The 27,177-nt window shown below is 44.9% G+C and overlaps 2 protein-coding genes across 4 annotated transcripts; one reads left to right on the forward strand and one right to left on the reverse strand.

Moving 5' to 3' along the window:
- Window positions 1-3,984: 3,984 nt before the first annotated feature.
- On the forward strand, window positions 3,985-11,312 carry rnf5 (ring finger protein 5). Its single transcript, XM_035523434.2, has 6 exons — window positions 3,985-4,273; window positions 6,046-6,064; window positions 7,305-7,417; window positions 7,573-7,627; window positions 7,993-8,104; window positions 8,182-11,312. Exons 1-6 carry the CDS (start codon window positions 4,065-4,067, stop codon window positions 8,298-8,300), a joined length of 627 nt encoding a protein of 208 aa, XP_035379327.1. The 5' UTR covers window positions 3,985-4,064; the 3' UTR covers window positions 8,301-11,312.
- Window positions 11,313-11,685: 373 nt separating this feature from the next.
- slc44a4 (solute carrier family 44 member 4) lies at window positions 11,686-27,026 on the reverse strand. 3 transcript variants are annotated; one of them, XM_081711793.1, is made up of 23 exons: window positions 26,814-27,026; window positions 21,940-21,988; window positions 21,792-21,865; window positions 20,968-21,046; window positions 20,740-20,839; window positions 20,509-20,640; window positions 19,769-19,829; window positions 18,275-18,389; window positions 18,166-18,189; window positions 17,068-17,151; window positions 16,526-16,638; window positions 15,994-16,116; window positions 15,660-15,759; window positions 15,450-15,542; window positions 15,181-15,286; window positions 14,686-14,945; window positions 14,206-14,300; window positions 14,017-14,120; window positions 13,688-13,761; window positions 13,101-13,171; window positions 12,814-12,908; window positions 12,631-12,715; window positions 11,686-12,481 (listed from the first exon to the last, which is right to left on the reverse strand). In XM_081711793.1, the coding sequence occupies exons 1-23, from the start codon at window positions 26,851-26,853 to the stop codon at window positions 12,375-12,377; spliced, it is 2,184 nt and encodes a 727-aa protein (XP_081567919.1). In that variant the 5' UTR covers window positions 26,854-27,026; the 3' UTR covers window positions 11,686-12,374. The 3 variants fall into 3 exon arrangements, with proteins under 3 accessions (XP_081567919.1, XP_081567920.1, XP_035379218.1); XM_081711794.1 differs by lacking the exon at window positions 26,814-27,026 and adding an exon at window positions 22,122-22,555; XM_035523325.2 differs by lacking the exon at window positions 18,166-18,189 and having other exon boundaries at window positions 11,687-12,481; window positions 26,814-27,025.
- Between the last annotated feature and the right edge of the window lie 151 nt (window positions 27,027-27,177).

Consider the following 27,177-nt stretch of genomic DNA (forward strand, 5'->3'; position numbering starts at 1 on the left):
TGACTCTGACCTTACACACATAACTGTCCCCCTAACACTGTCATTCACTCTGACCTTACACACCTAACTGTCCCTCACCGATCCCTGTCTATATGTCTTTGGATTTATGAATGTACATTTGATTTTGTTTGCTGATGTCCTACACTTTTTGAGTAACCAAATTCCCTCTTAAAGCATCAACGAAACCTCATCATACATTTCGAAAATGTCAGATGACAAAATGCTTTAATAATTGAAAACTGCTGATAGAATAGTTAAAGTATTTGTGCTTGTATAAAATATCCCAGATTATATTTTTCAAATAATCTTCTGAGTATGTCTCACTAGGAACAACTGATATATAAAAAACATAAAGACTTTTAGTAACTTTTCAGCTCATTTAAATAATTAGTCAGGCTAATCCAAATCCAACTGAGAGAGAATCTAACACTTTCTGCATTAAGATGAGCTACAGGTCTCTCCAGGTTTGGCCTCAATTAAACCTTTATTAAAACTGTCAACTGTAGTGTATTTTGAGTGTGATGGGTGTGACCACTGTCTTTGGTGAAGGGTGAAGACTGTTGTCTTCCTTCATTGTGCATACACCTGTATACAGTCCTTTTAGTGAGACAAGCTCTGCAGTAATACACCAAAGCATACTGGTGCATAACTCATAACCCAACCTCTTGAAGTCTGTGATAAGATAAAATATAACTTAAAATATAACTTAAAAATTCCAACCAATACATGTGAACGTGTAGAGCACTGGTTCTCAAACTATGGTACACGTGTTCCCTTTAGTGGTAATAGGAGGAATCTCCAAAATGTTTAAAATAAATATGTAATAATAAAATTCCTTTGGTCAAAGTGGTGGTACTTTGAGAGCCAAGTATTTCCTGAGGTAATATACTGGCATTATAGACACAAAGTACAGATAACTCATACACTCATACAACTATAATGATTTTATCTCTATTACAATGATTTTATATCATCTGTTATAATTACATTAAATATTTATTTTCTAAAAAATATATATTTAACATTAGATGATGAATTGGACATTTTTCAAAATATAATATATCCTATTACACATTTTTAGAGCAAAAACATACATTTTTGGAAGCACTCGTTAATGACCTCTTTCAGTCTGATGTTGAAGACATACCTGTCACCTGTTCCTGACGTTTACAGGTATGTCATATCACCTGTTCATGAAGCACCTGTTCATAAAGTACAAATACATATCACCTGTTCATAAAGCACATAGCTGTCACCTGTTCATGAAGTACACAGGTATGTCCTATCACCTGGTCATAAAGCACATAGCTGTCACCTGTTCATGAAGTACACAGGTATGTCCTGTCACCTGTTCATAAAGCACATAGCTGTCACCTGTTCATGAAGTACACAGGTATGTCCTATCACCTGGTCATAAAGTATCTACCTATCACCTGTTATCACCTATTAGTATCACCTATCTACCTGTTCTTTTCCCCCTCACCATATCAGGGCAGGTTGGGTCCAAACCCACATCTCTCCCTAACTTCAGAGAGTCTCTCCAGATTATTAATCACAGTACACACTGAGAATATGAAGAATATACAAGAGTCTTAATGTACATTACACTCTTATAGAAATGCTGCTCTAGACATTTTAGTGGTTCATGTTTCTGACTGACTCTTTCTCAGATGGAGGGAGAGGAAAGAGGCTGAAACAAAACCCCACAATCCTTTGCTGCTGCCGCTGCCCAGTGAGATTCTAATTATACTAGCCACTAATTTCATTTGGAATTCTCAAGCTTCAGATCTCACCTACAGTTCATGTGGCCTTGGATTTATGTCCTCATTCCTCTGTAATAATCTTAGTGTGATCATTATGTCTGGCTGCATTTAGTTGATAGAGAACACAGCTCTGATTATGCCACACTGCTTTAAAGCAGATGACAGCCAAGTCCAGAAGTACCATAAAAAGCCAATGGCGGAAAATAGAGTATCAGTCTGTGTGGTCTCTCTAATAGTTAAGATGATTTTACCACTACAGCCGCTCTACTGATGTCAGTAGCGTAAGGATGATTGATATGTGCCTCAACCAGCTTATTGTAAAACTCCTGTAACTGATCCTTTACTGTACTCATTACCCTGGCAGCAGGTCAGTGGAGTCTATGGCTCTATCATTTTTGGAATGTAGATCACACTGTCAGGTTTTAAAATATCAAGTTTTTGTATTATAACAGAAAATTCTATGGGTAAAAAATGTATTGAATTGTTTGTTTGTTTGTTCAATCAAGTGTCATTTTATGCTCTGTGAAGTAAGTCATGAGTCAACTTAAGTCTTGTGTCTATGCTACTGTGTTTTAGAAGGAAGGTCAATATTAGCATTCATGTTCTTTTTCCATATTTGGCTAACATGACTCTTTGTTCATTATTTAGGGAGATGGCATATAAATGCAGTCTGAGCACATGTGGACTTTGCTAAGACTTTTGATATTTGTGTGTTCTTGCAGCCCTTGGAAAAAACAACAAACCTGACTGTGTAAGATTCACAAAGTTCTCTTCAAATGATTAAAGTATTTCTTGTCTTCTTATTGGTGGTGTGTGTAGCTTGTCAATACTCCAATCATCTACATTTACATTTATGGTATTTAGTAGGCATTCTTATTCAGAATGACTGAAAAAAGCCTTGTCATCTACTCATAGAACACATCCTAGTATAGTACAGTAGGCTAGAGTTCAAGGTACCAGTGAACTAAGGTATTTACAAGTACAGGAGTCAGTTCTGATACCAAAGAAATTACAAAATGTACACAAGTCTAATACCAAACAACAATAAGTGCATTACCCACAATAAGTGCTAAAAAGGTTCAGTTAATCAATAGTAGTACAATATTTCCATAAGTACAGGATCAGTGGTGATTTAAATACTCCACAAATAGAGTTTGAAGACTGCATTTGAAGACCACAAAATACTCTGCTGGTTGGACAGCCAGTGGAAGTTCATTCCACCATCTGGGAGCAGAACAGAGTTAAATTCCAGAGTCTTGATGCTTATCTTCCATGAGACTTGTAGGATGGTCGAGAGGTACTTTATGCTCGAAGTACTCAAAGTACGGATCAGGCTTTGACCAATGCCCTCAAGTCCATGTTTGGTATTGTAGGCGAATAGCTACTGGAAACCAGTGAAAGGAACACAGCGGGGGAACTTCAGACGAGTGAACACCAGTCTTGCTGCTGCATTCTGGATCAGCGAGTAGACGACAAGCTTCCTGTGAAAGGGTCAAAACAAGTTACAAATGAGAAGTCTGCATGACTATGGAGACACAATAGTTGGTAGTATGCGATATAACCAGGGTGAAAATAATTGAGCTTTATATCAATACCCTTATGTGGCGTATCTGAGACTCAATCCTGACTGTCAGCTGGAGTGCAGAGTCATGCTTTGTAGAGGTGCACCTTCACAGAGGTGCTCTGTTGCACACTGAAATGATGAGGTCTTCACAGAGGTAATTCTTCTACCTCTGGGTGCTCCTATAAGGTTTGTATTTGAACTGATATATAGCTTACAGCTGTAAATATGCTTTTTATGTAGCAACTACGGGAAGGTGACAGTTCTGGATTTCAGAATCTGTTCTTTTATATGCCTGTGTCGAAAACATCGATGGTTTTAATCAAAGAAAAAAAATGTATAAAATAGACTCGTGTAGTCTATTTTTACATAATTATAGTTTTTCACTAGCCACCTCTGTTGGCCTCAACCTTAATGTAAAATATGCAAAAACATTTATTCACTGCATTATAAAAAATAAATAAATGTCAGCAGGTAGGCGGTACGAGGCAGGTACCTCCTCCCGTACACATTTTTCTGTATAAAGATTTTTTTTATTTTAATTTCCCACTAGTGTTTATATATTTTTTACAGAAAGTTAGTTGTTTTTGTAAACGTTTCCTTTGTTGTACATATCTTGCCCATTCCGTATTTAGTGTTTACAAAACATTGCGCCCCGCCCCTCCGTGCAGCGGAAGCGGAAGTTCATATACAGGCGCGGTCTGGAGCTCCCTGGCTCGCGCCAGGCCGTTAGACCGAGTATGGCCGCGTCGGATCCCCGCTCCTCGAGTGACAGCGGACCGGCCGGCAAGGGCGGCTTCCCCGGGGAGAGCAGCGACGATCGCGGCGGCGCGGCGGGTGGCGGCGGCGGGGAGGGTGAGCGGGAACGAGAGCGCGCTACGTTCGAGTGTAACATATGCTTGGACACGGCGAAGGAGGCCGTGATCAGCCTGTGCGGACACCTTTTCTGGTAGGATGTTATTTCTCGGTGAAGACGGCTAGCGCTGTCTTAGCGTTAGCTTGACGCGTTAAGTTTTAAACGCTGACGTACTTAATGAGTATTTAGAAAAGCTAAATCCAAACAGTGGAGTTGTGAACTAATCGGATTTGTTTGGTTCGTGTTTGGCGGTCTTGTTGTAAAATCGTCTGATATTAGGTTTGTTAGACCTGCTAACGCTAACTGAATCGCTAGCGAGCAGCCGTTAGCTGCGTTGCAGTAGGAGATGTGGTCGCTGAATCGGGCCAGGCTTCCAAATGAAACCGCCAATGCCTTTATGCAGCTTTGCATTTTCGTGTGTTGTAACGTTATTAGCCTGCTGAGTTTTAGCTAGCTAACTTTGACACGGATGAAGGAGGCCGCAGCCTGTAAAACATTTGACGTTTGGGGATGTGTGTGTCTAGGTTAGCTGGCTCCACGGGTCCATCAGAGGCGGTTGGGTTGTGGTCAGAGGACACCCTGTATGCAGCGACTGCGTTTCAGATTTAGTCTTTTTTTGTCGTAGTGTCGGCCCAGGGCGAGGGACTGCCTCTGGGATTACGTGGAGATTAGGCTCACACTCGCTGTGGTGGAGCCGTAAAGGGAGATTAAAAACACTCAGTGGTGCAGTGTGATTGATCCCTTCAGATTATGTCATTGACAGTGTATGTAGTTTATTTTCCTTTCCGTGTCCTGGCTGTTTGTTCACCTTTGTGTTATTAACCTCCTCTGTCAATTTTTCATCTAGTCTTTTGTTTCTGGTCTTAACGACTAAGAGCATGCTCCTGGTTTGGGTTGAAGGTGCCTTTGACGACAGTTGGACCATAGGTGGACAGATTGCTGAAAGTGCTGGCCAGATCTTTATGCTGTGAAGTTCTGACTCATAATCTGGATTTCACTTGCTTCATGAATTCAGGAATGAATGTTGAATTAGGGAGCTTTCTTATGCACAGTCAGCTGAATAAACTGCTAGTTGATTTGCTCAACACAATTGCCTATTGGGGTTTTTTCCATGATTTATCATATTTCACATAAGAAACAGAGAGAGTGTGTTTTCTCCTTTGCCCACGGGCCTTTGTTTTGTCGTAGGTTACATACTGACAGGGGAAATTGAGAGGAAACCCTGATGTAAATATTGACCCTTACCGTATCTGTCCTAAGCAGGTGAAGTTTAGTCAACACTGGTTCATGTACTGGCCTTTGCTTTGGTCCATCACTATTTCCATTCTACACTGACCTATTTTATGATCCATATATATTTCTGAAATATTTATTGTTTTCACAGTGTTTATTTAGTATTTTCAGTGGTGCTGTACAGGTTTCGGGATGATAATTTTACACTTGTGCAATAAAGTGTGTAGGCACTAGTTTCACATGAGGGATATGATATGTTCATATAGTGTAAGGAATCATTATTGGGACAGTTTGTTTTAGATACCAGCTTTGATGGACTGTGGTACTGGACAACCTCTGCAGCTCGGTCATCGTTACTGATCTGTTCATGTTCTGTCACTGCGGTCATGTGGCCTTCATTTTCAGCTTTGCTTCATTTATTTGTGGACTGAGCCTTGCGATGTGGGAAAATCGATCTTATTTTAAATATTATTTTATGTTTATTTTAAAGCAGATGTGACGTACAGGGTCAAAGTAGGGCTATTATCAGATGACTGTCATCTGCTTAACAGTTTCAAAGGTGAGCTCTGTTGACAAATCAATTCTGACCTCTCTCTCTCTCTCTCTCTCTCTCTCTCTCTCTCTCTCTCTAGCTGGCCATGTCTTCATCAGGTAAGGAAGCCTATCTGTCTTATCTGTAGCTTTATAGACGTATCTTAAATACCAGGTCATCCAACTCCTAAGTGCTCTGTGCTGGCCTTGACCTCTTTTTTCGGGGGGGGGTTGCTGCTCGAGGCCCGGCAGGGTAAATCTGGAGGGAGGTCAGGGGTCAGGGAACCCAGCCTGAGCGTGGTGCCACCCTGCAGGTCTGCCTGCGGAGGAGTCAAACCCCCAGCTCAATCACGTTCCTCAACCTCCTGGAACTAAAACCTTCAGCTCTGACCCTGTCATGAGCTGCTGCTGATCAGACATGGAAAAGCTGCGCTTCGAAACTTAAAAGTCCTGCTGTGGTTTCCCACTGTCTGTGTGGTAGTGTGACCTGGTGAGAGAGTTACAGCTGGGTGCAGACGTGGCATACCAACACTAGAGCATGACGGCAAAGCATTAGTGTGACAGTGAGAGAATGAACTGTGAGGGAGTGAACACTAACATGAGTGTGTTTCAATCATAGGAGCACAGTCACACCCTTTCCTGTGCTTGTGGGTGGGGGTGTGAGTATGAGAGACCTAATCCAGTCACAGGGTTATACAAATACAGCAAATTCTGCTTGTTTGTTTCAAGCAAAATAGAAAATTACCTAACTGTTCCTTTTGCAAAAGCCCAAACCATTTTGTTTGTGGCTGTTGTGATTTAACAACATTCAGTGTAAGTGCCCTGTTTGTGTGGACCAATGTTGCCATTCTTCTTGGCTGCTCTGGGTGTGGTCTGTAAACCACAGCCTTCATGGGTGGCACAGCCTTGCCTCGCTGGGTCCTCCTGGAGTGGGCCCGGTCTCGCCGGGTCGTCCATGATCATTACCACGTTGGGTGTCTGCTGCTGGGGTTGTTTCTTGGTGCAGCTGGGCCTCAGTCATGTACTCCTCCGTTATTTGCTTCTGAAACAGAGGCAATCAAATTCTTTTCATCTTAACACCAGTTTGTATAACATTAAGAGTAAAGGTGGAGCTAAGGAGGCTGTCTGAAGGTGGGACTAACAGTACGTGGACTAGATGAGGACAGATGGCTTACCTTATGGCAGGACACTGTCCTGCTATGTCTGTGGTTTCTGTGTTTTCCCCTAGTAAGATTCGGTAATGCTTTTATTTTGCACATGGCAGGAAGTGATTGTCAGTCTCTAATTTGCTTTACTTGCAATGGTTACAGATGCTCTCTCGCGCTCTCTCTCGCTCTCTCTCGCTCTCTCTCGCTCTCAGTGGCTGGAGACCAGGCCCAGCAGACAACAGTGTCCTGTTTGTAAGGCTGGAATCAGCAGAGATAAAGTCATCCCTCTATATGGACGTGGCAGCACCAGTCAGGAGGACCCCAGGTACTGTGAGTGAGGGGGAGAGAGAGAGAATCTGATGGTACGTAGGCCTAGGGGATGTGTGGAAGTGTGTGGCAGCATTGTGGAGGGAGTGTATGTGACTGAGCACTGTGGACCTGGTGGCTAATAAGCCTGTGGTCTTCAATGGTGTGTTACAGATTGAAAACTCCACCTCGACCTCAAGGCCAGAGAACAGAGCCTGAAAGTAGAGGGGTGTGTACTCTCTCTCTTAATCCTACCCTTCCTCACCTCGCACCCTCAGACTAATCACACTCTGACTCTACCAGTGGCGCTTCACGCTAAGTGGAGATGTGGCTAAATGATCATGCTTGTGCTAGAAGTGTGTTAGTGTTAGTGACACTGCAGTTCTCAACAGTTTCGAAAGCCCAAAGCGATAATGAAGAAAGCATTTTTCCTCTACTTTCAATGTCTGAGGTTTTAGCAAGAAATGTTGTAGATGCTGTGTCTTTAATGACACTTAAAACCCTTCTTGTAATTTTTTTTAACAATTGTTATTCACTGATGCTCAGGTTTTAAATCCGTTGATGTTTGACCCACCCTCCCCTTCCTCTCTCCAGGCGTTTCAGGGGTTCGGGGACACAGGCTTCCACATGTCCTTTGGCATTGGTGCTTTTCCTTTTGGTTTTTTCACCACAGTCTTTAACACCAATGACCCTTTCCACAGACCAGGTCAGTTCATACACACACGCACGCGTCCTATTACCACAAACAAAATGTTTATTGGTGAATGTCGCCCGTGTCCCTAGATCCTCACTATGCAGGCGATCACCAAGGCAACGGTAACCCCAACAACGGCAACAACTGGCAAGACTCACTGTTCCTCTTCCTGGCCATCTTCTTCTTCTTCTGGATGCTGAGTGTGTGAAAGTGTTTGCGTGTGTGAGCAACGAGGAAGTGCGTGATCGAAGGCGATGACTGGGTATAGAGAGGAGGAGAGAGGAGGCGGTACATTCAGTGGATGTGAAACGCACACAAACTACTGTGATCAAGCTCTGTGTGTCCTCTACACAAAAATGTAGTCTTGGATTTGAAGGAAGTGTGAGAACCGTTTGTTTGCAAGGAATTCCTTCAGTTCTTTTCTCCCCTCTGTTCAGATTTGTATGTATGCACACGCATTCTGACACCAAGACCTAGACCCTTTTGGACGTTCTGATGTGGTGTCGGGTTTGAGGAAAGAATGATAGTATTAATTGTCTGAACCCCCTAAGCAGAATTTGCTTGGAGTTTGATGGTCCCTAAGTAGGTAAAACTGGGTGAGAATTTGATCATTCTTAAGTGAGTCTGGTGACCCTTTTGATGTTTTTGGAACTCTGGTGTTCAGAATCAAAAACATTGCAGCAAGGGAGTGTGTGAAACTACACACACACCCTTCTAAACATAAACTTTAGATTTTTTTCTGAACTTTTTTCTAATGATTAGTCGTTTCACAACTCGTATTAAGCAACAAATTTTAATACCAAAGAGAAATTCTTTTTACACAAATGTTCTAAAAAGTTGTTTAAACCGTACATAAATAAAATAGATAGCTTGGTGGATGTAGGAGGCGTTGGGGAGTGAACTGTCTTACTCAGCCTCTCACAGTGGCAGCGGCCTTTGCACTGTGCTCAGTGATGGCAAGGGTTGGTGTTGAGTTGAAAAGCTGTGAGTTCTCTCTCTCTCTCTCACTCCACTCTGTTTATTCTACACGTTGTTCACGTCCCCGGCCGTTTCTTGTTTAACACTTGTCGTCTGTTAAATCCCTCTACAGCAAATAACGGCCTAATGTGATATGGTATTAAACGATCATTTGTCAGGAAAAAAGGAGAAAGTATTTTGGGATGCACAGACGGCGGAATCTGTGCTACTCTGTTCCCCTGTCACGTAGGTTTCATTGCTGGGGTTAATCTATATCTTCACGTTAGGTCTGTAGTGGGCCGCAGGTTTACCACTAGAGGGCAGTATTTCCAGGTGTTGCTCACGGTCAACCTCCCACCAGGAAACGTCAGGGCGCCAGAGGACGCACATGCGTTCGTGTGGACTGTGTAACATGCCCTCCTCGCGCGCTTGGCTGTGTCGCTCATCCCCGCTGCCCTCTTTAGGGGTGTTCCCCTGCTGTGTTAATGGAAGGGGCGGTAGGTGAGGGAACAGGTGGACATGCGTGTCCACTTCAGTAGCACAGCCATGCTAGAAAGCCTCGTGGTCTGACACACATTCCATTTCCACACCGGAAACGATTGCGCACAAAGCCGTTTATAAGTGTAAGCTGGAAGCAAAAAAAATTCACTTCGGGATGAGGGTTTTTTTCTGGTTTAATCTAGTAAAATGGCTTCCTGAGGTCCTAAGGTTTACTACACAATGAGATATTATTCTATGCATCCTGTTCTAGATGAAGCACTTTGCCTATGTAAAAGTGCTCTACAAATAAAGATGATTATTACATTTACATGTCAAGCTCAGTGCAGCTCACTTGGAGCGAGTTCGTTTCTAAACAAATTAAATATACTCGTTCAGCTATTGCCATCATCGGTATGACCTACTGTCTATAGCAAACATGCAGATCTCAGAATTAATGGCCAGCGCAGTGGGCGAGGGCGTGTTTCCCAGACTACCGTGCCGGGTCCTATCCCAATCCTTTAGTCCTTCACATCCACGCGCTCTGGCTTGGTTTTAGGTGAGAATTAAATTTGTAAAAATAAATCTGCCAACCTGTTTAGATAATCAATCAGTGTTTGTGCTATAGAAGTGGCAAGTGTACTAAAATGCAAATAAGGTTTTTTTTCGCTACTCAAATCTACTAAATTTTAAATGAACATGTCTCCCCTTTTAAACAAGAGTTTTATAGCTGAACATTATAACAGCTTATTAAAGTACCTTGCAGTTTAACAGTGAAAACTTTTGAACCGTAATGCTGTTGCCATGAAAAGTATTCTCCCAACTGTCAGCTGTGTGTATATGAATATTGTAAATGATGTGTTTAATTGTATCTCATTGTTTGGTAATGGGACTGAGCCACGAGATGGAGGTCTGTGTCCACCTTTCTGTATAACTGCAAATCCGATTTAACGGGAAATGAAATGATGGCTTCTCTTCTCTGGGCCAGTTGTGATTGGCTGGTAATGTACTCTTGATCATGCGGAGGGAACCCAGGCCTATGCGTGAGAGTTGGGTTATGCGTCATGGGCCCTTCTAACTGCCATCTGCAACCAGACACAATAGAACAAGTAAAGGCCAATCGGTGCGTCACGTCACATTAGCCAGTTCAGGTGCTGAATTTAACAAACTAGTTCATACAACTCTTTATATTGGTGAATTAAAAATCTGAATTGGGTTTCAGATCATCTCCAAGTGCGTGAAATCGGAACTCATTCGGCCTGAACACGTGGAGTCGCCTCTAGTTCAGAGCATGCACGTGGGAGCGTCCCCGTGTCCATAACGCCTCCCGGTGCTTGTGGAGACGAACCCGGGACTCAAAACACCCCTCTCCTGCCATCCCAGCGGGGCAATACTCACTGCAGTCCTTGCAGTAGAGCATTAAGGAATTGGAAACTGAAACCAGTTCATGTGGGGAGTGCATTTGCTCAGAATTCTGCAACTTCTCACAAGTGGTCTACTACTACACTCTTAGTAATTCTAACTGAGCACCTGTGTTGGGTGGGGGTCAGAGACATGTGTGGCCTTGATGCTGTGGGGGGACTGGGTGGTTCTAGACCTGTTTTTGCATAATCACTGTTTAATCCAAGCCTCTGTGTTCCTGGTGTTTTGACATTGAACCCAATAAAAGCAAAGACTGTTTCTGTAGAGTTCTTTCAGTAGCTCAAACTGAAGAGCAGTGCCTCTGCAGAGGAAATAAACTGGTTGTGATCTCTGTGCTGGCAATTAATAAATGTTTCGTACTGCGTGTGGGTGCCATGTTGTTTTTAGTATGATGATTATTGATTGGACCAACAGTAAGTATATAAACTTGACTGAAGACCTGTGCTTATGGGATTGCTTAATGCTACATGCTGTGAATCTGCCAACCTCATGCCTTCCACTCAAGTCTAATCACACCCTTGTTGCTGTGGAAACAGGTGAAGAGGTCACATGTCACTTAAGCAGGCCCTGAATAACCTAGGCAGTAAGCTTTTGAGTGCTCATCAGTCGTTCATGGCACACAAATTCCCTGATGAAAAATGTCAATATAAAAATGCATAACACTTGTACATTTCCATGTTTAGAGCTCAGATGTGGCATGTATGAGGAGGCTCACGTTTAGAGACTGTTCTGACGACGGACAGGAGCGAAAGGCCTTGGTTTATGTGTAAAATGTAGTTTAATAAATAGCTCCACTGAGATCAACTGTAAAGGCATTAACAGCAGTCAAGTATTGGTTAAAGACACTTTGGCTGAATAAGTCTACTCCAACAGAATCAACACAAATTCCCCTCTGTGACATTTCAGAAAACTGCATGCTCTTATTTCAAAAATAAAACTTAAGACTTGCATTAAAAAGCAGCACATTCACATGGTAAATATGATAACATGGAAACTGTTTTAGGGAATCTTTAAAAAAAAAAAAAAAAAAAGCAAGCATTGGAAGTCAATGTACAATGGTGGAAGCACAAAATTACATTCTGTAACCAACATGCAAATGTAAATATGTCAGTATGGGTCACATACTGACATACTATTCTGCTGTACATCTGGGTACAAAAAAAAAACAAACAACAACAACAACAACAACAGTACAACTGAATTAATGAACAAAATTACCAGCTGGACTCAGAGTGACCCTTCAACCCTGCTAAACACAGACTAAAATTAGAAATGCTAAACAAGCTTAAAATGAGTCCAGAGTGTCTGGACCCTCTGGAGGTGATCCAAGACCTTCATGGGAAACTGATTTGGAGACATTGCAATTTTGGAAAGGAGTGGAGAAGAAAGTGACTGTGTTCTGGAGGAGGACAGGGTGCAGGAGTGTTCATTGTTTATTTGGCTGCTTGTTCTTCTTGTTCAGGATCTTCATCAAGCTTTTGGACATGTAGTAGGGCTTCTCTGCACTGCCGTCGTTCCTCTCCAGATCCTCCACTGAGGAAATGACAGAACAACAACAAAGTCCAATTCTAATCCATTTGTAGTTTTGATGTAATTTAGTTGAACTAGCAATTAGCACTAAGGGATTAGCAGTATTATAAATGAATAACGTAACGAACAACAGTGTGTTGACCAGAACTCACAGAAGCAGAGGAAGAGTGTGTCCACACACATGTTGTAGACACTGAAGAATCCGTGAGCGATTAGGTAGGCCCCAAACACCACTGCCTATTACGATACAAAATGATAGATGGGATTACCATACGCCCCCCCCCCCCGAGGTAATCAATGGGTAACTGGAGAAAGCAGGTGAGAAAGGGACTGACTATGATGGGCATCCAATAGTAGTTCAGTGCCGACGCTGTGAAAGACACGCCAGGAATGACCAACCTGCCGGAGAAAAAATAGAACGCCAGCACACCTGAGGAGAGGAGAGGAGCAGTTTAGAAAATTAAGGGTTTGAAGAAAAAAAGCATCAGTACTGAACTGCATGTTGAGGATTTTTGTGGGATACAGGCTGTAATGTAGGATATTAACTCCTCTCCGTTTTGACCACACTGGTCAAACACAGCCACCATGTCTTGTCTCTCGGAGCAGAGACACTCCCTCTTACCTACTCCACCAACCACCAGCAGTCTTCCAAAGAACAGCAGCAGGTCCGTCACCTTATCCAGCACCACCACCCTGCACACACATCACAGCGCGTAACACAAGTCCGTCCTTGGCCCCAGACACGCCTCCATCACAGAGAGCGCGTGATGCAGAGAACGCGCGATGCAGCTCTTCCTCCATCATTATACATGCTTTAAAGTTCATCCAGCAACACATGACAATAGCTGTCTAGACTGCCCGTAATGTGGGTCAGTACTGCTTAAGAGGGGCCAGAACTGGACTGTTAAAACACTGAACATGCACGTGGGAAAAACATGCTCACAGGCAACGTCTGTCTGATGTTGGACTGATTTTAGTCCTTTAGTTTTGTTTGGGGCATTTTGTCTCCATTTTCTTCACTTGTATTATTTGATCTTTCTCTAAAATACTCAGATAGGATTCGTCTAATTATGTTTATTCTTACTTCAGTGGTCTTCAGCTGTGAGGCACTTTAATCGAATTTGTTTTGCAAATAAGTGCAATGTAAATAACTTGTTAATTTGATCAACATCGTTGTTTCTTTGCATCATACATTCGTGGTGCACCTACCGTATAATGTTCCTCATGAGAAGGAGGAAAGCGTTCTTGGCTGAGACACAGAAGTTTTTCCCATATATGGCAATCTGTGCAGGAGCGTAGCAACAGAAGAACAGACTCAGACAGACAGGCTGACAAGCAAAGTCACAGAAAGGGATCAACACAGTCTAGAGACTAAAAAAAGCAGCTGCACGGGCTGACAAACGCAGTAACAAACACACTGAACAACCAGGCTGAACCCGGCACCATGGGCCAACAGGGCCATACAGGGATCTATGTGTGTAAAGAAGTATATGGGTGTCAAGGGTTTTAGGAGAACGGTCCAGCTTCTTGTAGCTCACCATGATGTAAGCATTTCGGTTGAGGAACTTGATGAATTTCTCCAAACACCAGAAACAGCACTTTAGACAGCACAGGATAAATCGGACACAGCAGTTCTGGGCAGCTGGAAACACACACACGTTAGATAAACTAAACACCTAAGTGAACTCCTCCAGCAGAGTTAGTTGACGGTGATGGGAAAGTCGCACCCCTGCATTTGTGGTCGATGTACTCTAGAATGATGCGGATGATCTGCACAATAGTGAGAATCAGAGCGCCAAACGCCAGAGAGCCCACGTGATACCTGAGGAGTGAGGGAGCCAAGAAAACAGCAAAAATTAATGTTTTTTTTCCTTTCAGATTATATTTTTGGATGAAAACTGAACTTTCCGATCTCCGTTCTGTATTCTTATAGATGTGCTTGAGTAAGAAGAATGTGTTTCAGTCTCCACTCAAGCGGAAATATCCACACACCTTACACATGGTGTCCAAGAATGCACGCGCGCGCACACACAAAAAAAAACCATAGAAAACAATATAATGAGTGAGGTTAGGGTTACTGTGCAGTAAAGGGCAAGACCGAGGGTGTGGTAACGTGTCAGCTTACGCTTACAGTACGGTAACATGTGAGCTTACTCCAGGGGAGGGAGCAGGGTTGTGGCCATCACTAGGTCAGAGGTCAGGCTTACCGTAGGGCTCTCATGAAGGAGGAGGCCAGAGGGCATGTTGGGATATCGGAGGGCTTGTGGAAGGCCCAGTAGTACGAGGCGAAGGCCCCGGCCAGTGTGCACTGGCCCAGCGCGATGACGAAGTTCACACACCACAGGAAGGCGAAGACGTTGTAGATCTGCAGGTTAAAGAGGTTCCTCTGGAACAGGCCATCCTTGTTATACTTGATGAACACGCAGCGGGCCGAGGGGCATGACGGATACATAGAACTGTTAAACGCCTGGGGGGAGGGATGGAGAGAGAGAGTGTTAAGTGTACATTACCCCTCTCATGGCCCAGATCAGTGGCAGGTAGACATCTCTCTGGCCTGTGGATATTCCTGGGAACCTCTGCACCACCAGTCTGCGTTTCTGAAGTCGACGACTTATTTAGGTGTGGCAGTAGCATGCATGTGCAACGGTAGACTATCATCTGCTCTGAGCATGAATGCGTGAGTGTGCTGTACTCAGGGTCACCAGCGGGTCGCAGGTCTGGTTGCCAGTGATGACAGTACTACAGTCACTCTGAGACATATTGAGAGCCACCACGTTGTAGACAGGAGCGCCAGATGTGGCCAGATATCTACACACACCGTTGAGGCTGTACGCGTCTCACTGTCTGTATCCCAACACCCTCTCAGTCTCTCACCATTACACCAGCTCACAGTCAGTCCCAAAGACACACAGCACACCACGACTGTCACACAGTAGCAGCATCACATCACACACACCCACACAAAGGATACAGTGCTGTTATTCCCCAGTAGGAAACACACACAACGAGGAAAACAAAGCTGACGAGTGGATAGATCAGCGTCGTCATCATGTAACTCACTGCTCTGCGCACACATACACACAGCATTACTCTCATATACTGCAAAATCCTCTAAAGTAAGTGGGTTGTTATTTGGTATTTGGTTTAGAGTCAAGGGGGGGGCGTCTGCGCCTGTACAAACTTGCTGGACTCCCGAATGAGTGCGATGGCTATGAGAATACGGGTCCTGAGGAAGATCAGGGTCAACAGTAGAACCGCCTCAGCCACACTGAGGAGGATCACTGGGGGGGGGGGGGGGGGGGGGGGCAACAGAGAGAGCACAAGGAGTACATCAACCCTCACTGCAAGATATGTAGCAACATGTCAACACTGTCCTCATCGCTAGTTCAAGCAACAACCCCCCACCTGACACCTCTTTGCTAAATAGGTTTACATTTAACAAATTCTAATTTCTCGTTAATGTCTTTAATGTCCGTTTGGACTTTACTGTTAGCGTGAGGTGGTGACACTCTTACAGAAGGCCAGCCAAGTGTCACGGATCTGCAAGTAGACGTCGACGTTGGTGGAGAAACCCACATTGTTGTAGGTCACAGTGGAGTTGGCCAGCATTGCATACTCCCTGTAGCAGTACCAGATACCTGAGAGAGAGAGAGAGAGAGAGAGAGGGAGGGAGAGAGACAGAGAGAGAGAGATATTATACCATAGAGGAGACTGACAAGTGAGGCCGTCCCTCTCAAATTCGGTCCCAGTAACTCAGTAACCCTCCAGACCTCTCTAGTGTTAATGCTGAAAAAGGGGGAGTTTAGATGTATTTATTTCACCAGATTTCTAAATCAGAGTTGTTAAAAGGTAAAAGCAGAAGTTTGGTGATGTAAAGATCAGTAACTTTGTGGCTCTTCACACTAGAGGATTTTGGTCCCATCTGAACAGTGTTGTTGAGTCCACGAGCACTCTGGAGTGCCCTCTCTGTTCCCTTGAATAACTCGCACGCGCGTACACACACACACTCACACACACACACACACACACACACACTCACACACTTACCAAAAGCTCCTACTGCCAGCACTCCCAATATGAGGATCCAGATCAAGATGGCTGCCAGGAAACGCAACAGCAGGAGGAATAGCAGACTGACCACCATGGCAATCACCAACCCACTGTGTGTGAGACAAGAGTGTGTGTGAGTGTACACAATAGCAGACTGACCACCATGGCAAATCACCAACCTACTGTGTGTGTGTGTGTTCAAGTTTCAAGTTTGATTTATCTGTCACATACATAGTCATACACAGTATAACTCGCAGTGAAATGGTTGAGTGCGCTCTGTCCAAACTGGGGAAAACTGAGTGTGTGAGAGAGAGAGAGAGAGAGAGAGAGAGAGAGAGAGAGAGAGAGAGAGAGAGAGAGAGAGAAACTGGTTAGAGTTTAAAATCAAGTTTTTCAAGCTGCTGGTGAGAAGTCTGGCTGAAGGATCATGTGAGACTGTTTTTGTGTTAACTTTGACACGCTTGGAAAAAAAAGTCAGAAATCAAGGGAAAGTTCCGAAAGGTGCCACAAGGGGGCAGTGTGTTTAATTTTACACTCACAGGACGATCCACTGCCACGTTGATGCAAAGTCTGCGAAGATGCGCACGCCCACATCTCTCGCATTGAAGCTGGACACCAGGTCACTGTGGGGTAGAGTACCCTCTCAGCGATGTGTGTTTGGACTCAAGCACCAATACCATGTATTCCCAGACATCAACCCTTATGTGACATAGCAACAGTAAACACTGACTCATCAGTAAACAGTAAACCCCACACACACACACGCCTGTGTGTACGTACAACACATGTACAGAAAGACACACCTGTGGACAAGCACAGAGGTTCCTGTGTAAAACGCTACATGAAAAAGGCAATTTGGCTAAGACTACAGACACACCCCAGACCGGGTGGGCGGGACTACAGACAGGGCAGGGCTGAGAGGCACACAGAGCAGGGGCTTCTTTCCCATTAAAAAAAACAAACAAACCAAAAAAAAAACCACACACTCAGTTTCCCTAGAACAGAATCCCCGCATCGGCTGAGTGAAGACTAGAGGAAGTGAGCAAGGACTAGGGGAAGATAGTAGGGCCCTAGTTTTATTTGAACTGGACCGAGCCGCAGGAAGGGTGATGCAGGGATGGCAGGAAGAGAGAGCGGGTGGAGAAAAGGATGGAGTGAGCGAGAGGTGCCATGTCATGACCGTGTCCAGCACTCCCTTAAGGAGCTGGAGGGGAGCAGAGGGTGCATTCCTCTTCACGATCACTCTTACCCCGTGGGTCTAGTTGAAGGTTTATCCCACTAGATAAAACCCACTGGAAATACAGCAAACCTTAAATGACATTATATTACTCTCTCACACACACTGTAATGCCCAACTTCCACCCCCCTTTTTGGAATGGAAGCTGCCCAGCAAGTCCCACCCGGATGTGTTGGGAGGTCTGTGCTGACCCTACACCCTGACCCTGCTCCCTATGCCCTGTGGTCACGGACATCTCCAGTGGCGGGGTGGGCCAGTCCACAGGAGCCATGAAGCTGCACCCGAGCGAGAAGGAAACAGCATGAGTGTGAGGCAGAGAACAAGCAGGAAGTGAGGCACAGGGCACAGGAAGTGAGATGGGACACGACACTGGCTGTACGCGTGAATGGACGGCACTCACGCTGAGAACGCTCCACCACTGCCGCTGAGAGAGAGACACGTTACTGGGGCACCATCTGTGCATGTGCGAAGGTTTGTTCCAGCAGGAGTCGTGCGTATGGTCACGTTACCTTGTGGCGTTCTTGATCACGTTCACGGTGGCGTTGTTTGACATGCCGGGAAGACTGAAGTTACTGGGAACGTTATTATATTCAGGGCCTAAACTCGGCAAACACCTGCCCAGGACTAGAGAGAGAGAGAGAGAGAGAGAGAGAGAGAGAACCCATGTGCCCACAGGAGGAATGGTCAGTGATGTCACCAGACTCTGGTTCTCAGAGATTCACAGCAGTAGTCTAACAAATGTGTTATACGTGCTACAGACAACTCAGGGAAAGGACAGCAGGGTTAAACTAAAGGTGTCGAGTGAACTCTGTAGGGGTAAGTGGCCTTGGCCCCCCTGCAGGTCAGGTGTGCTGGTCTTGATGGCTACGGTAGCTGTAATCCCCCTCTCGACTACCCTGAGTAAATCAAACTCTAATCCCACAGCCTGATAAACCTAATCCCACACACAACTCCACACAACGGGACAGCTCCGCAAGGCTAGGAGAAGGGGAACGCTACAGGTCAGAGAGCAGCAGGAGTTTCCCAGGGCGGCAGCAATTTCCTGGACGAGCCAGCATGGCACGTAACGGCGTCTAGACCTAGACAACTGCCCCAGGCAGGGCAAGGTTTCCTGTTTAATAACATAAAATTTGCACAGAGTACACCGGGACTGTGTGCTGGATTTTCAACACTGAGGTTAGTGTCGTTCCTAAATCCCCCAGTCAGCTAGTCTTAAAGTTAAAGTTAAACAACATTAACTAATTCTGAAGTCTGACTTTTTTCTATTTTAAAGAGAACAGCTGGTCCGTCCTTTATTGCAGGTTAACGTTAAGCATTATTGAGGCACCTCCGGGGAATGTCTAACAATCACACAAAGAACCCACATTTTCTACTTTGGTCAGATGTGATTATGTATTCATGTGATTATGTATTCACCTCTTTACATACTAATGTTTGCATTCGCCACCATTACATCCAAACCTTACATTAGTCAACATATGCAAACTGATACTCAACACCCACACCAGCTGAAACCCGTTACCACCACATTCCAAGAGAAGATTCGGTTAACTTTCTCCTAAAGAAGATTGTTTTTCTACACGGTCCTGAACCTGGTGAAGAGGTCGTATATCTTACCCTGAGGTCCACCAAAGCCTACCCAGGATCCTTTGCTGAAGCCTGCAGAGGCCTCTACAGATGCCCTGTACGCAAATCTTTCTGAAAGGACACAATCTTTATACTCCCTTATGCATGTTATTAATCTGTCTAATGCACTGTGCGGCCTCTCATCCCTATTAACTCTCTGTATTACCTCATTAGCTCAGGCTGATGTCATCATTAATGTGTTTAATGTGTTAATCAAATTAACAAAAAGGGGGGGGAGCTGGAGTCTCCATGTTGTCTGTAAGGTTGAAGAATATAGTAAGGGCACGTCAAACACTTATTTCTGTGCAAGCCTGGAGGCCAGGCTTCATCCTAGACTGGACTCACCTCACTCTCTAGATGTGCGTGTGTGTGTGTACCTGCGGTGGTAGGTGTGTAAAAGGATGGACATAGCTCCTTATTGATGATCTGTGTCGCTGTCTGAAAGAGAAAAGAGGAGACTAATAAACAAACAAACACAAAGGATAACTACCAACATACCACAGGTGGATGCTTGGGACGAAATACATAAAACACTTCCATGCACACACACACAGGAAGGTAGATACTGAACACCTACACAGCACGCTCATCAATACAGCGTGAAGAGAGGTTGCTAAACAAAGAACATCATTCTGTCTAGTTCTGGGCAGATGAAGGTCTGAGACCATGAGGACTTGGAGTTCGTTAAGAAACGAAAGATCTACACCTCATTTTTCACAACATGCAGTTAACATGTGCATGTGTATCATATGAATGTGCGAGTGTTTCTCATATATGCACAAGCAGTGTGTGTGTACACAAGTGCTTCACTGATCACACACCAGAATGAACTCTTAACACTCAGATACATACTTGCAAGTGAAACCACGCGTACACACACACGCACACACACACAGGTAATTATGTTGCAAAACGTGAGAACAACCCCATAGTGGAGCTGGCTGCCTCCAACACCAGTGCAGCTTCACCTTTGCAACACGTCTGTCAGCAGACTTGTTGCGAAAGGGATTTGTGATCTTGAGCTGCTTCACTGAGGGATCAGACCTCGGGATCAGACTGCGGGCAGAGCAGCAGGGAGGAGATGGAGTCCCTGACGTTTTTGCACGCACATACGTACCAGGCTGGTGGTGCTGAGGTTGAAGGAGGGCACACACAGGTCCTGCTGGAAGAACTTGGTCAGGTCTGCATTGGGCAGGTAGGCCAGCGGATTCAGAGCCCAGAAATTAGAGGGGCACGAGGACACACAGATCTGCACCAGAGGGGACACAGAGGACGCCCACACGTCACACTGCAGAGCCAATGATTAGCCCCCCCCCCACACACACACACACGGGGGGGTGTTACGTACCTGAGTGGTGGGACACTGAAGGCCGTTTAACGCTGCAGCCATGATATTTGTGGCCGTGGCACAATTTAGAATATTAAAATAAAACACATTCGGCTTATCCCTATACGAAACACACACACACACACACACAGAAGAGTAGAAATAATAATTAGCACATTAAGCTTGGCTGGATGTCAAGGCAGATAGGCTTGGACAGGCAGAGACTGGGTGAGACTGGCTTCTGCTTACTGGTTTGGTGAAACACCACAGAACATTCCAGTGGAGTTGCGGGGGTACAGAACATGGCGGGGGTCTCCATACAGCCAGGCTAGAACACAGCAGCATCCGCGCGCACACACACACACACACACACACGCTTTACGGCATTTAGCTGACACTTATCCAAAGCGACTCTACAGTCTTGTGTCAGTATAACACACTCCCCCACACACCAACACGCTACACTGTAAATAACACTCTACACTAACACACTTCAGTGTCTACTTTAGTGGATGGATCTCGTGTGTGTGTGTGTTAGTAAATCATCACTCTGGTCAGAGCTGAAGACCTTCGGACTCAGAAGGAACTTTTAATAACATTCAGTTAGACTGTGACGACCGTGTGTGTGTGTGAGAAGAAGAGACTGACATCCTACAGATTAAACAGATTTTGCATATGACAACATTTATGCAGCTGGGAAACGTGCTTCCCAACAAGGTTATCATACTGAACAGGAGTGTGTATAAGTGTTTGTCTGAAGATAAACACCAACCCCATCCACTATAACCAACCCTGCCTGCGTTTGCACCAACACAGCCAGAACACACCTGGGTCAAGGATGGGGGCCAGGTGCGCTCTGGATCCATCACTGTGGCGATACACACAGCCTCGCACAGATTTAAATGTCCAAGTTGCCAGAGTGAAACCATCAAACCTTTGAACTCAGGCTCCGCCCATCCCAGTGCTCTTCACAGCTACCAGCACGTTTCTACCCAACCAAAACCATCAGACTATCTGGCCTATCAGAAGCACTCACACAGATGGAGGGCAGGATTTAGAGAACGGGTTCTTACCCAGAATTCCTACCACCAAGTATCCTGTGACGACCAGCATGAAGAGCACACAGCAAATGATGTCAGTGCAGCTCCTGCCACAAGGATCAGAGCGTCAGACAGCATATAGCTGAGGCACGCACACACAAACACACACGCACGCACGCACCTGTTATGGATGGGCCCATTAAACGTTGGGTCATACGCTGCTGGCTCCCCTGTTAAAGAAGGCAGAGTCAGAGTTAATGAGGTGTGACTGACATGTCGAAGATCAACACCCATCCATGTTCACAACACACCAGTCCCTGGGCTGTCTGACGCATCTAACCACACATCAAAACAAAGCCTTACACGTCCTGATTGTTGAGTTTGTTCTTCCTGTTCACGAAACCAGTTTAGCAGGAACTGCGCAGGGAGTCAGGCATTAATACAGCAGCACGTGTTCAGGACATTACCAGGCAGATTTCCAGTCACGTTCAGGGGCAGGGACAGTATCCAACGCAAATTCACAGGCACCTTTGTTGAAATGCCATAGCTCAGTCACATTTCTAAATCTATAGATTGTGTGTATTGTCCAACATCAGTGCGGTTCACGTGCATCCCACTCCTGTAGAATTCCTGCAGCGCACACGCTCTCCACAGCCCGGTGTACTCCACTCACCTAGGGCAGGGAGATTGCACTTTGCATGTTGCTGAGCAACCGGGAGGCTTTTGTTGGCATGTGGTACACAGAGGGAATGAATGAGGTAAGTGGGAGGGGCACAGATATAGCACAGGCCCCGCCCTCCTCTTTCCCCTGCGTCTAACATTAACCCTCTACAGTGAATGAACATGAGAGAGAATGAGTCTCTCTCTCTCTCTCTCCCTCACACACACACACACACACACACACACACACACACACACACACACACACACACACACACACACACACACACGAGTCTGTATTTGAATCCAGTTTGAATTCCGCAGATGAAAAACCGTGGAGAATCGTGGATACACCCAGGTGCCGGTCCTCCTCACTGCTAAAGGGAGACAGGACCTGGGCTTTGGACCTGGAATAAACCTCAAAACTCATAGGTCAGTTCACTTACGGGGTTTGATGCCATTCAGCAGCAAAAAAAAACTTTGATTGCTTCTTAAAACCTTATTTAGTTTCCAAAAGTTTAAACATTAGGAACAAACTGCTGTCTGAGCTTTAAAACTACAACATGGTGGCCTCCAGACTCCTGGTCAAGTGGTCTTGCAGATGGCTGGGCTACTAAACAACAGCTCACAGTGCAGCACGAGCCTACCAGATCCAGTATCAGAGTGGGGAGAACCGAAGGAGTACAAGTTCAAGCTCAAAAAATAAACTGTCACCATTTATACCATCAAGTTTATTTGGCTCATTAATTTCAACTGCTGGTTTGAGGTAAATTAGTAAATCTAGGCAGTTGGACCAAATTTCCAGAGAGAGGACTTTTATTTTGTGCTTTACAGTACCTGGTAGATGCTCTTACCCTGAGCGACTCTCCCCGTGGATGATCCCGTGACACTTCTTGCTCTACTCTCTCCAGCTTCCTCAACCAGTGTGAGCTGAGACACTGACTAATGTGTGACTGAATGCCACGGACATCCTGATCCATGCCATAATCGTTAAAAATACCAGATAAAGCAGGGAGGGCCATGTTTTATAGACTTACAGGTTTATTGGTACGACTGTGTGCGCTCCAGAAGAATCAGATGCTTAACCTTGGTGTTACTAACACCTTGCACTCCCTGTACCATAGGAGCTCCGTAACAGCACTGACCCTGGAGAGGTGAAAGTACTCCGGGTAAGAATTCGCCAGTGGCCACCCTGTAACTGGAGAGCAGCTTTGCTGAGGTGCAGCACAACAACGATCTCGGCATGCACACAGGAAACAAACAACAAATTTAAAAAAAATGTTGCTGTAGTACCCCTCCGAAGAATCAGTTCCTCAGAGGACTGAGCTCAGAACAGGCCACAGATCACATTACACTCAACGTGTCTTAAGCCAGTTCACTTAGGAATGAGAAACAGATGAAAATAAAAAGAACAAAATATAATCTTCTCTGCAAAACAGCTTCATAGTATCTGTCCAGTATCACGTTGGTCTGGGTTTTGGAAATCTTTTTGTGGTGTTGTCTTTTCTTGGAAGCCTAACAGAGCATCCACCTCCTGTAGAGGGTCCGCCCAGTTCAGAGGTGAACTGAGACATCAGACACGATTTCTTACAACTGGAAGATCGTTAGCAGGGAAAGACAGTGAAAAGATTTAAAACCGAAAATGTAGTCTTACACATTTCTAATACTTTTTCATTTATGAAATGTATCAAATTTAAACTGTTGCAGAATTCAGACATGAGTAACTTAACCTGTTGCATTTATTAACACAAACAGACTGTTTATTAACCCCCTGGACTAAAGCACTCCCTGGCACAGCTGTTTCACCTTCCTCTGTTTTATTTCAGGACGTCTGTGTGCGCGAGCGTGCGCGAATGTGTATGTGCCATATACTAATCATGATAGAGTCAATATAATTAACTAATTAACTGATATTTTCCCTGTCTGGTACAGAAGAAGTGTGTGTGTGTGTTTGGCACTGTGCTTAAATCCTGACCTTAAAGATGCGGTTAACCAGTGGCCCACACGAGGAAATTAAGCAGCACATTGTGGTCTCACACACACACACCCACACACACACCCACACCCATTAACGAGCCCAACCAGCTCCATTTAACCAGAATTCTCATTCTTCCTGGAAGTATGGTTGTTTCATTTCCTCATTAAAGTAATTTCAAACACTATAAAACATGATAATCCAGTTACTCATACCTGCTGACTACCTGAACATCTAAAAGTCTGATTAGACTCATACGTTAGAATTCAACCCTCATGTGTGAAGGCATGAATTCACACATCTGTGTATCAGAGTCCAAGACTCGTGTGTGTGTGTGTGTGTGTGTGTGTGTGTGTGTGTGTGTGTGTGTGTGTGTGTGTGTGTGAGAGAGAGAGAGACTCTTTATTAGTACTTGCTTCCTGATGTGTCTCATACATTCCAGCTGAACACTATTCATGACTGGTGTTTACAAAACTAATGTATTTGCACCTGACTTCAAAACGTTACTTTAATCATGTAAAGTAACTGTCTATATTAGCAGGACGTTCCTTCATTGTGTTTTGAAGCTTTAGTGTCTGATAACACTGTTACCTTATCTAACACTTAAGAATCTATCAGTAGCAACGTCTAGTCACTCAAACACTGTAGATCCAATACCACGCCCACTTCTCACACACACAAATGAGAGAGAGTTCTTCAACATGTCGGATTATTAAAAACCTCTACGACAAAGGTCATAACCCATAGTCAAAATAGAGCGGTACAAACAACGCTCAAAACATTGAACAGAAAAAGCCATCATCATTGTCGACGTCACACAACGTAGCTTGTTAAGCCTTTTTTTTTTTTTTTGTTTCGTCAGAAGCAGAGCACAGTGCCATATGCCTCTCGCGCCATTAGATGTGTGCCACGTGCATGTGCTCGCCAACACAGACACACGGACAGGTGAAGAGAAAGTCCTGGACGAGAGCTTTCCCTACCCCTTGCAACATCAGTAACCATGTTACGACTGTCACTACAGTCTGTGTTTTGTGCAGTAAGGATTGTGCATCGTGCTGGTATTTCACCCTCTAGGAAATCCAACCCTAGAGCCTAGAGCAACACGTTCACACGTACCCGAGACACGCAAGCGAACATGGCAACTGAAGAACAGCTAGTATCCTCCGACGTCTGCATCTTACATCACTTTATGACCAATTTCTAGTTTATGGGATTACAGGAACCCTGTTAACAACTGTGGGAAGAAGAGTCAAGAGGCTTTTTATTGTCATTCCAGAAAGGTAATAATGTTCCTTCAGGTCCATGGTGCAGCAGAACAGAATAACAGAAGTGTAAACAAAAAATATGGACCAAGGATAACTTACTGGGCAGCTCCAACCAGAGCACGACACAGACCAACGTGGCTGCATGTGCTTGCGGTCAGTCTCCGAGTCTGAGGTCATGGGGGAAGAAACTGTTCCACAGTACCTCTGCCCAGACGGCCGGGGAGAGAAGTGTGAGATCACACACGTCCCCAATATTCTCTTACATCTTACCATATGTGTGTGGCTTTGTGTGTTCTCTTATTAATAATGTATATTATACATTATAAATATTACCAATAAATCAACATTTGTGTGCGTGCATGTTTGGTACACTACTCACATAACCTCTCCTACTTTAAAAGGAGCAATACATACTTTTTCCAATGCTTGTTTTTCACAGTTGTTATAAAACAGGCCTCCATGTATGGGACCTGCTCACTGGAGCAAAAAATGATTCATTTGAGGACCACAGTCCTCCCTTTATAAGGAAAAAATATAAAAGTAATAAAGCAACTTTCATAAATATTGTTTTGATGGTAAAATATGACTTGCTCCACCTTTAAGGCAGTTGTGATGTTTAAAGCAACATTAATAACGACTGCTTAAGAAAGGAAACCCCTGGATAGCGTGACCCCTCCAGGCTCGAGCTGGGCTGCCGCGCGCAGGGCGCTGTGAACGCGCCCGCGTAGACCTGGCACAACCCCGCACGCGCGCAGGTCTCGGGGGCTCCCGCGAGTCCGCACTCGCAACGCAAGTTACAGTTCACAGAAAAACGATCCGGTTCGTCTAGAAAACGCGCTCGTCTTGTCGGGTTATTAAGGCGCGTTACTCAAGCTTCCTCACACGGCCGCTGCTGGCTGGAAACCAGGACGGGAGCGCAGCTGCGGCCCGAATCGAGCCGCCAGCGTGGTTTCTAATCGGTGAATGTCTAGGGACGTTTTTGATTTCTCATGCCAACCACAAAGTAAAGCGACAAAGTACACACACACACACACACATATATATATACACACATACACACACGCCGTAGCGCACTAGGCGCAGTCATTTAGACATTATCTGTTTATTTCCACAGCTGCCACGCCACACGAGATAAGTCCGTTCAAATGGTCTTACCGTACTCGGAAGAATCCTGCTCCTCTTTCTTACCACCCATTTCACGAACAGGACAAACTCTACAGGTGACCTAGGGATCTTTAAAAAACAAAACAAAACTAAAAACTGAATAAATAAAGGCGAGCTGAATGCTTTATGACCGCTGGATTAAAACCGCTCAGCAAATCTGTGTCGCTCGTCGCGGTTGCGGTGATACAAGGCGCACCTGGCGGGCCCCGCCCCCTGCCCAGACCACGCCCCCTACCTGTCGCTGCCGCACCTGCAACGCCTCCCTTTCAAGTGACGAACAATACCGATTAGAAGTGACCAACGAAGACATCAAAAACCAGAAATAACATGTTACTGAAGCGGCCCGTTTGGAGAA

Source organism: Electrophorus electricus, chromosome 4 (genome assembly GCF_041902795.1).
Source record: "Electrophorus electricus isolate QZ-2024a chromosome 4, ASM4190279v1, whole genome shotgun sequence".
Lineage (NCBI taxonomy): Eukaryota > Metazoa > Chordata > Actinopteri > Gymnotiformes > Gymnotidae > Electrophorus > Electrophorus electricus.

Excerpts from the sequence above, each read along its gene's own strand:
- rnf5 (XM_035523434.2), top strand. The coding sequence starts at position 4,065 with ATGGCCGCGTCGGATCCCCGCTCCTCGAGTGACAGCGGACCGGCCGGC. Across the intron at positions 7,628-7,992 it reads CAGAGCCTGAAAGTAGAGGG|GCGTTTCAGGGGTTCGGGGA; the intron begins GTGTGTACTCTC and ends TCCTCTCTCCAG. Across the intron at positions 8,105-8,181 it reads TGACCCTTTCCACAGACCAG|ATCCTCACTATGCAGGCGAT; the intron begins GTCAGTTCATAC and ends CCGTGTCCCTAG.
- slc44a4 (XM_081711793.1), bottom strand. The coding sequence starts at position 26,853 with ATGGGTGGTAAGAAAGAGGAGCAGGATTCTTCCGAGTACG. Across the intron at positions 14,301-14,685 it reads TCCTTCATGAGAGCCCTACG|GTATCACGTGGGCTCTCTGG; the intron begins GTAAGCCTGACC and ends CTCACTCCTCAG. Across the intron at positions 13,172-13,687 it reads CTCATGAGGAACATTATACG|GGTGGTGGTGCTGGATAAGG; the intron begins GTAGGTGCACCA and ends ATGTGTGTGCAG.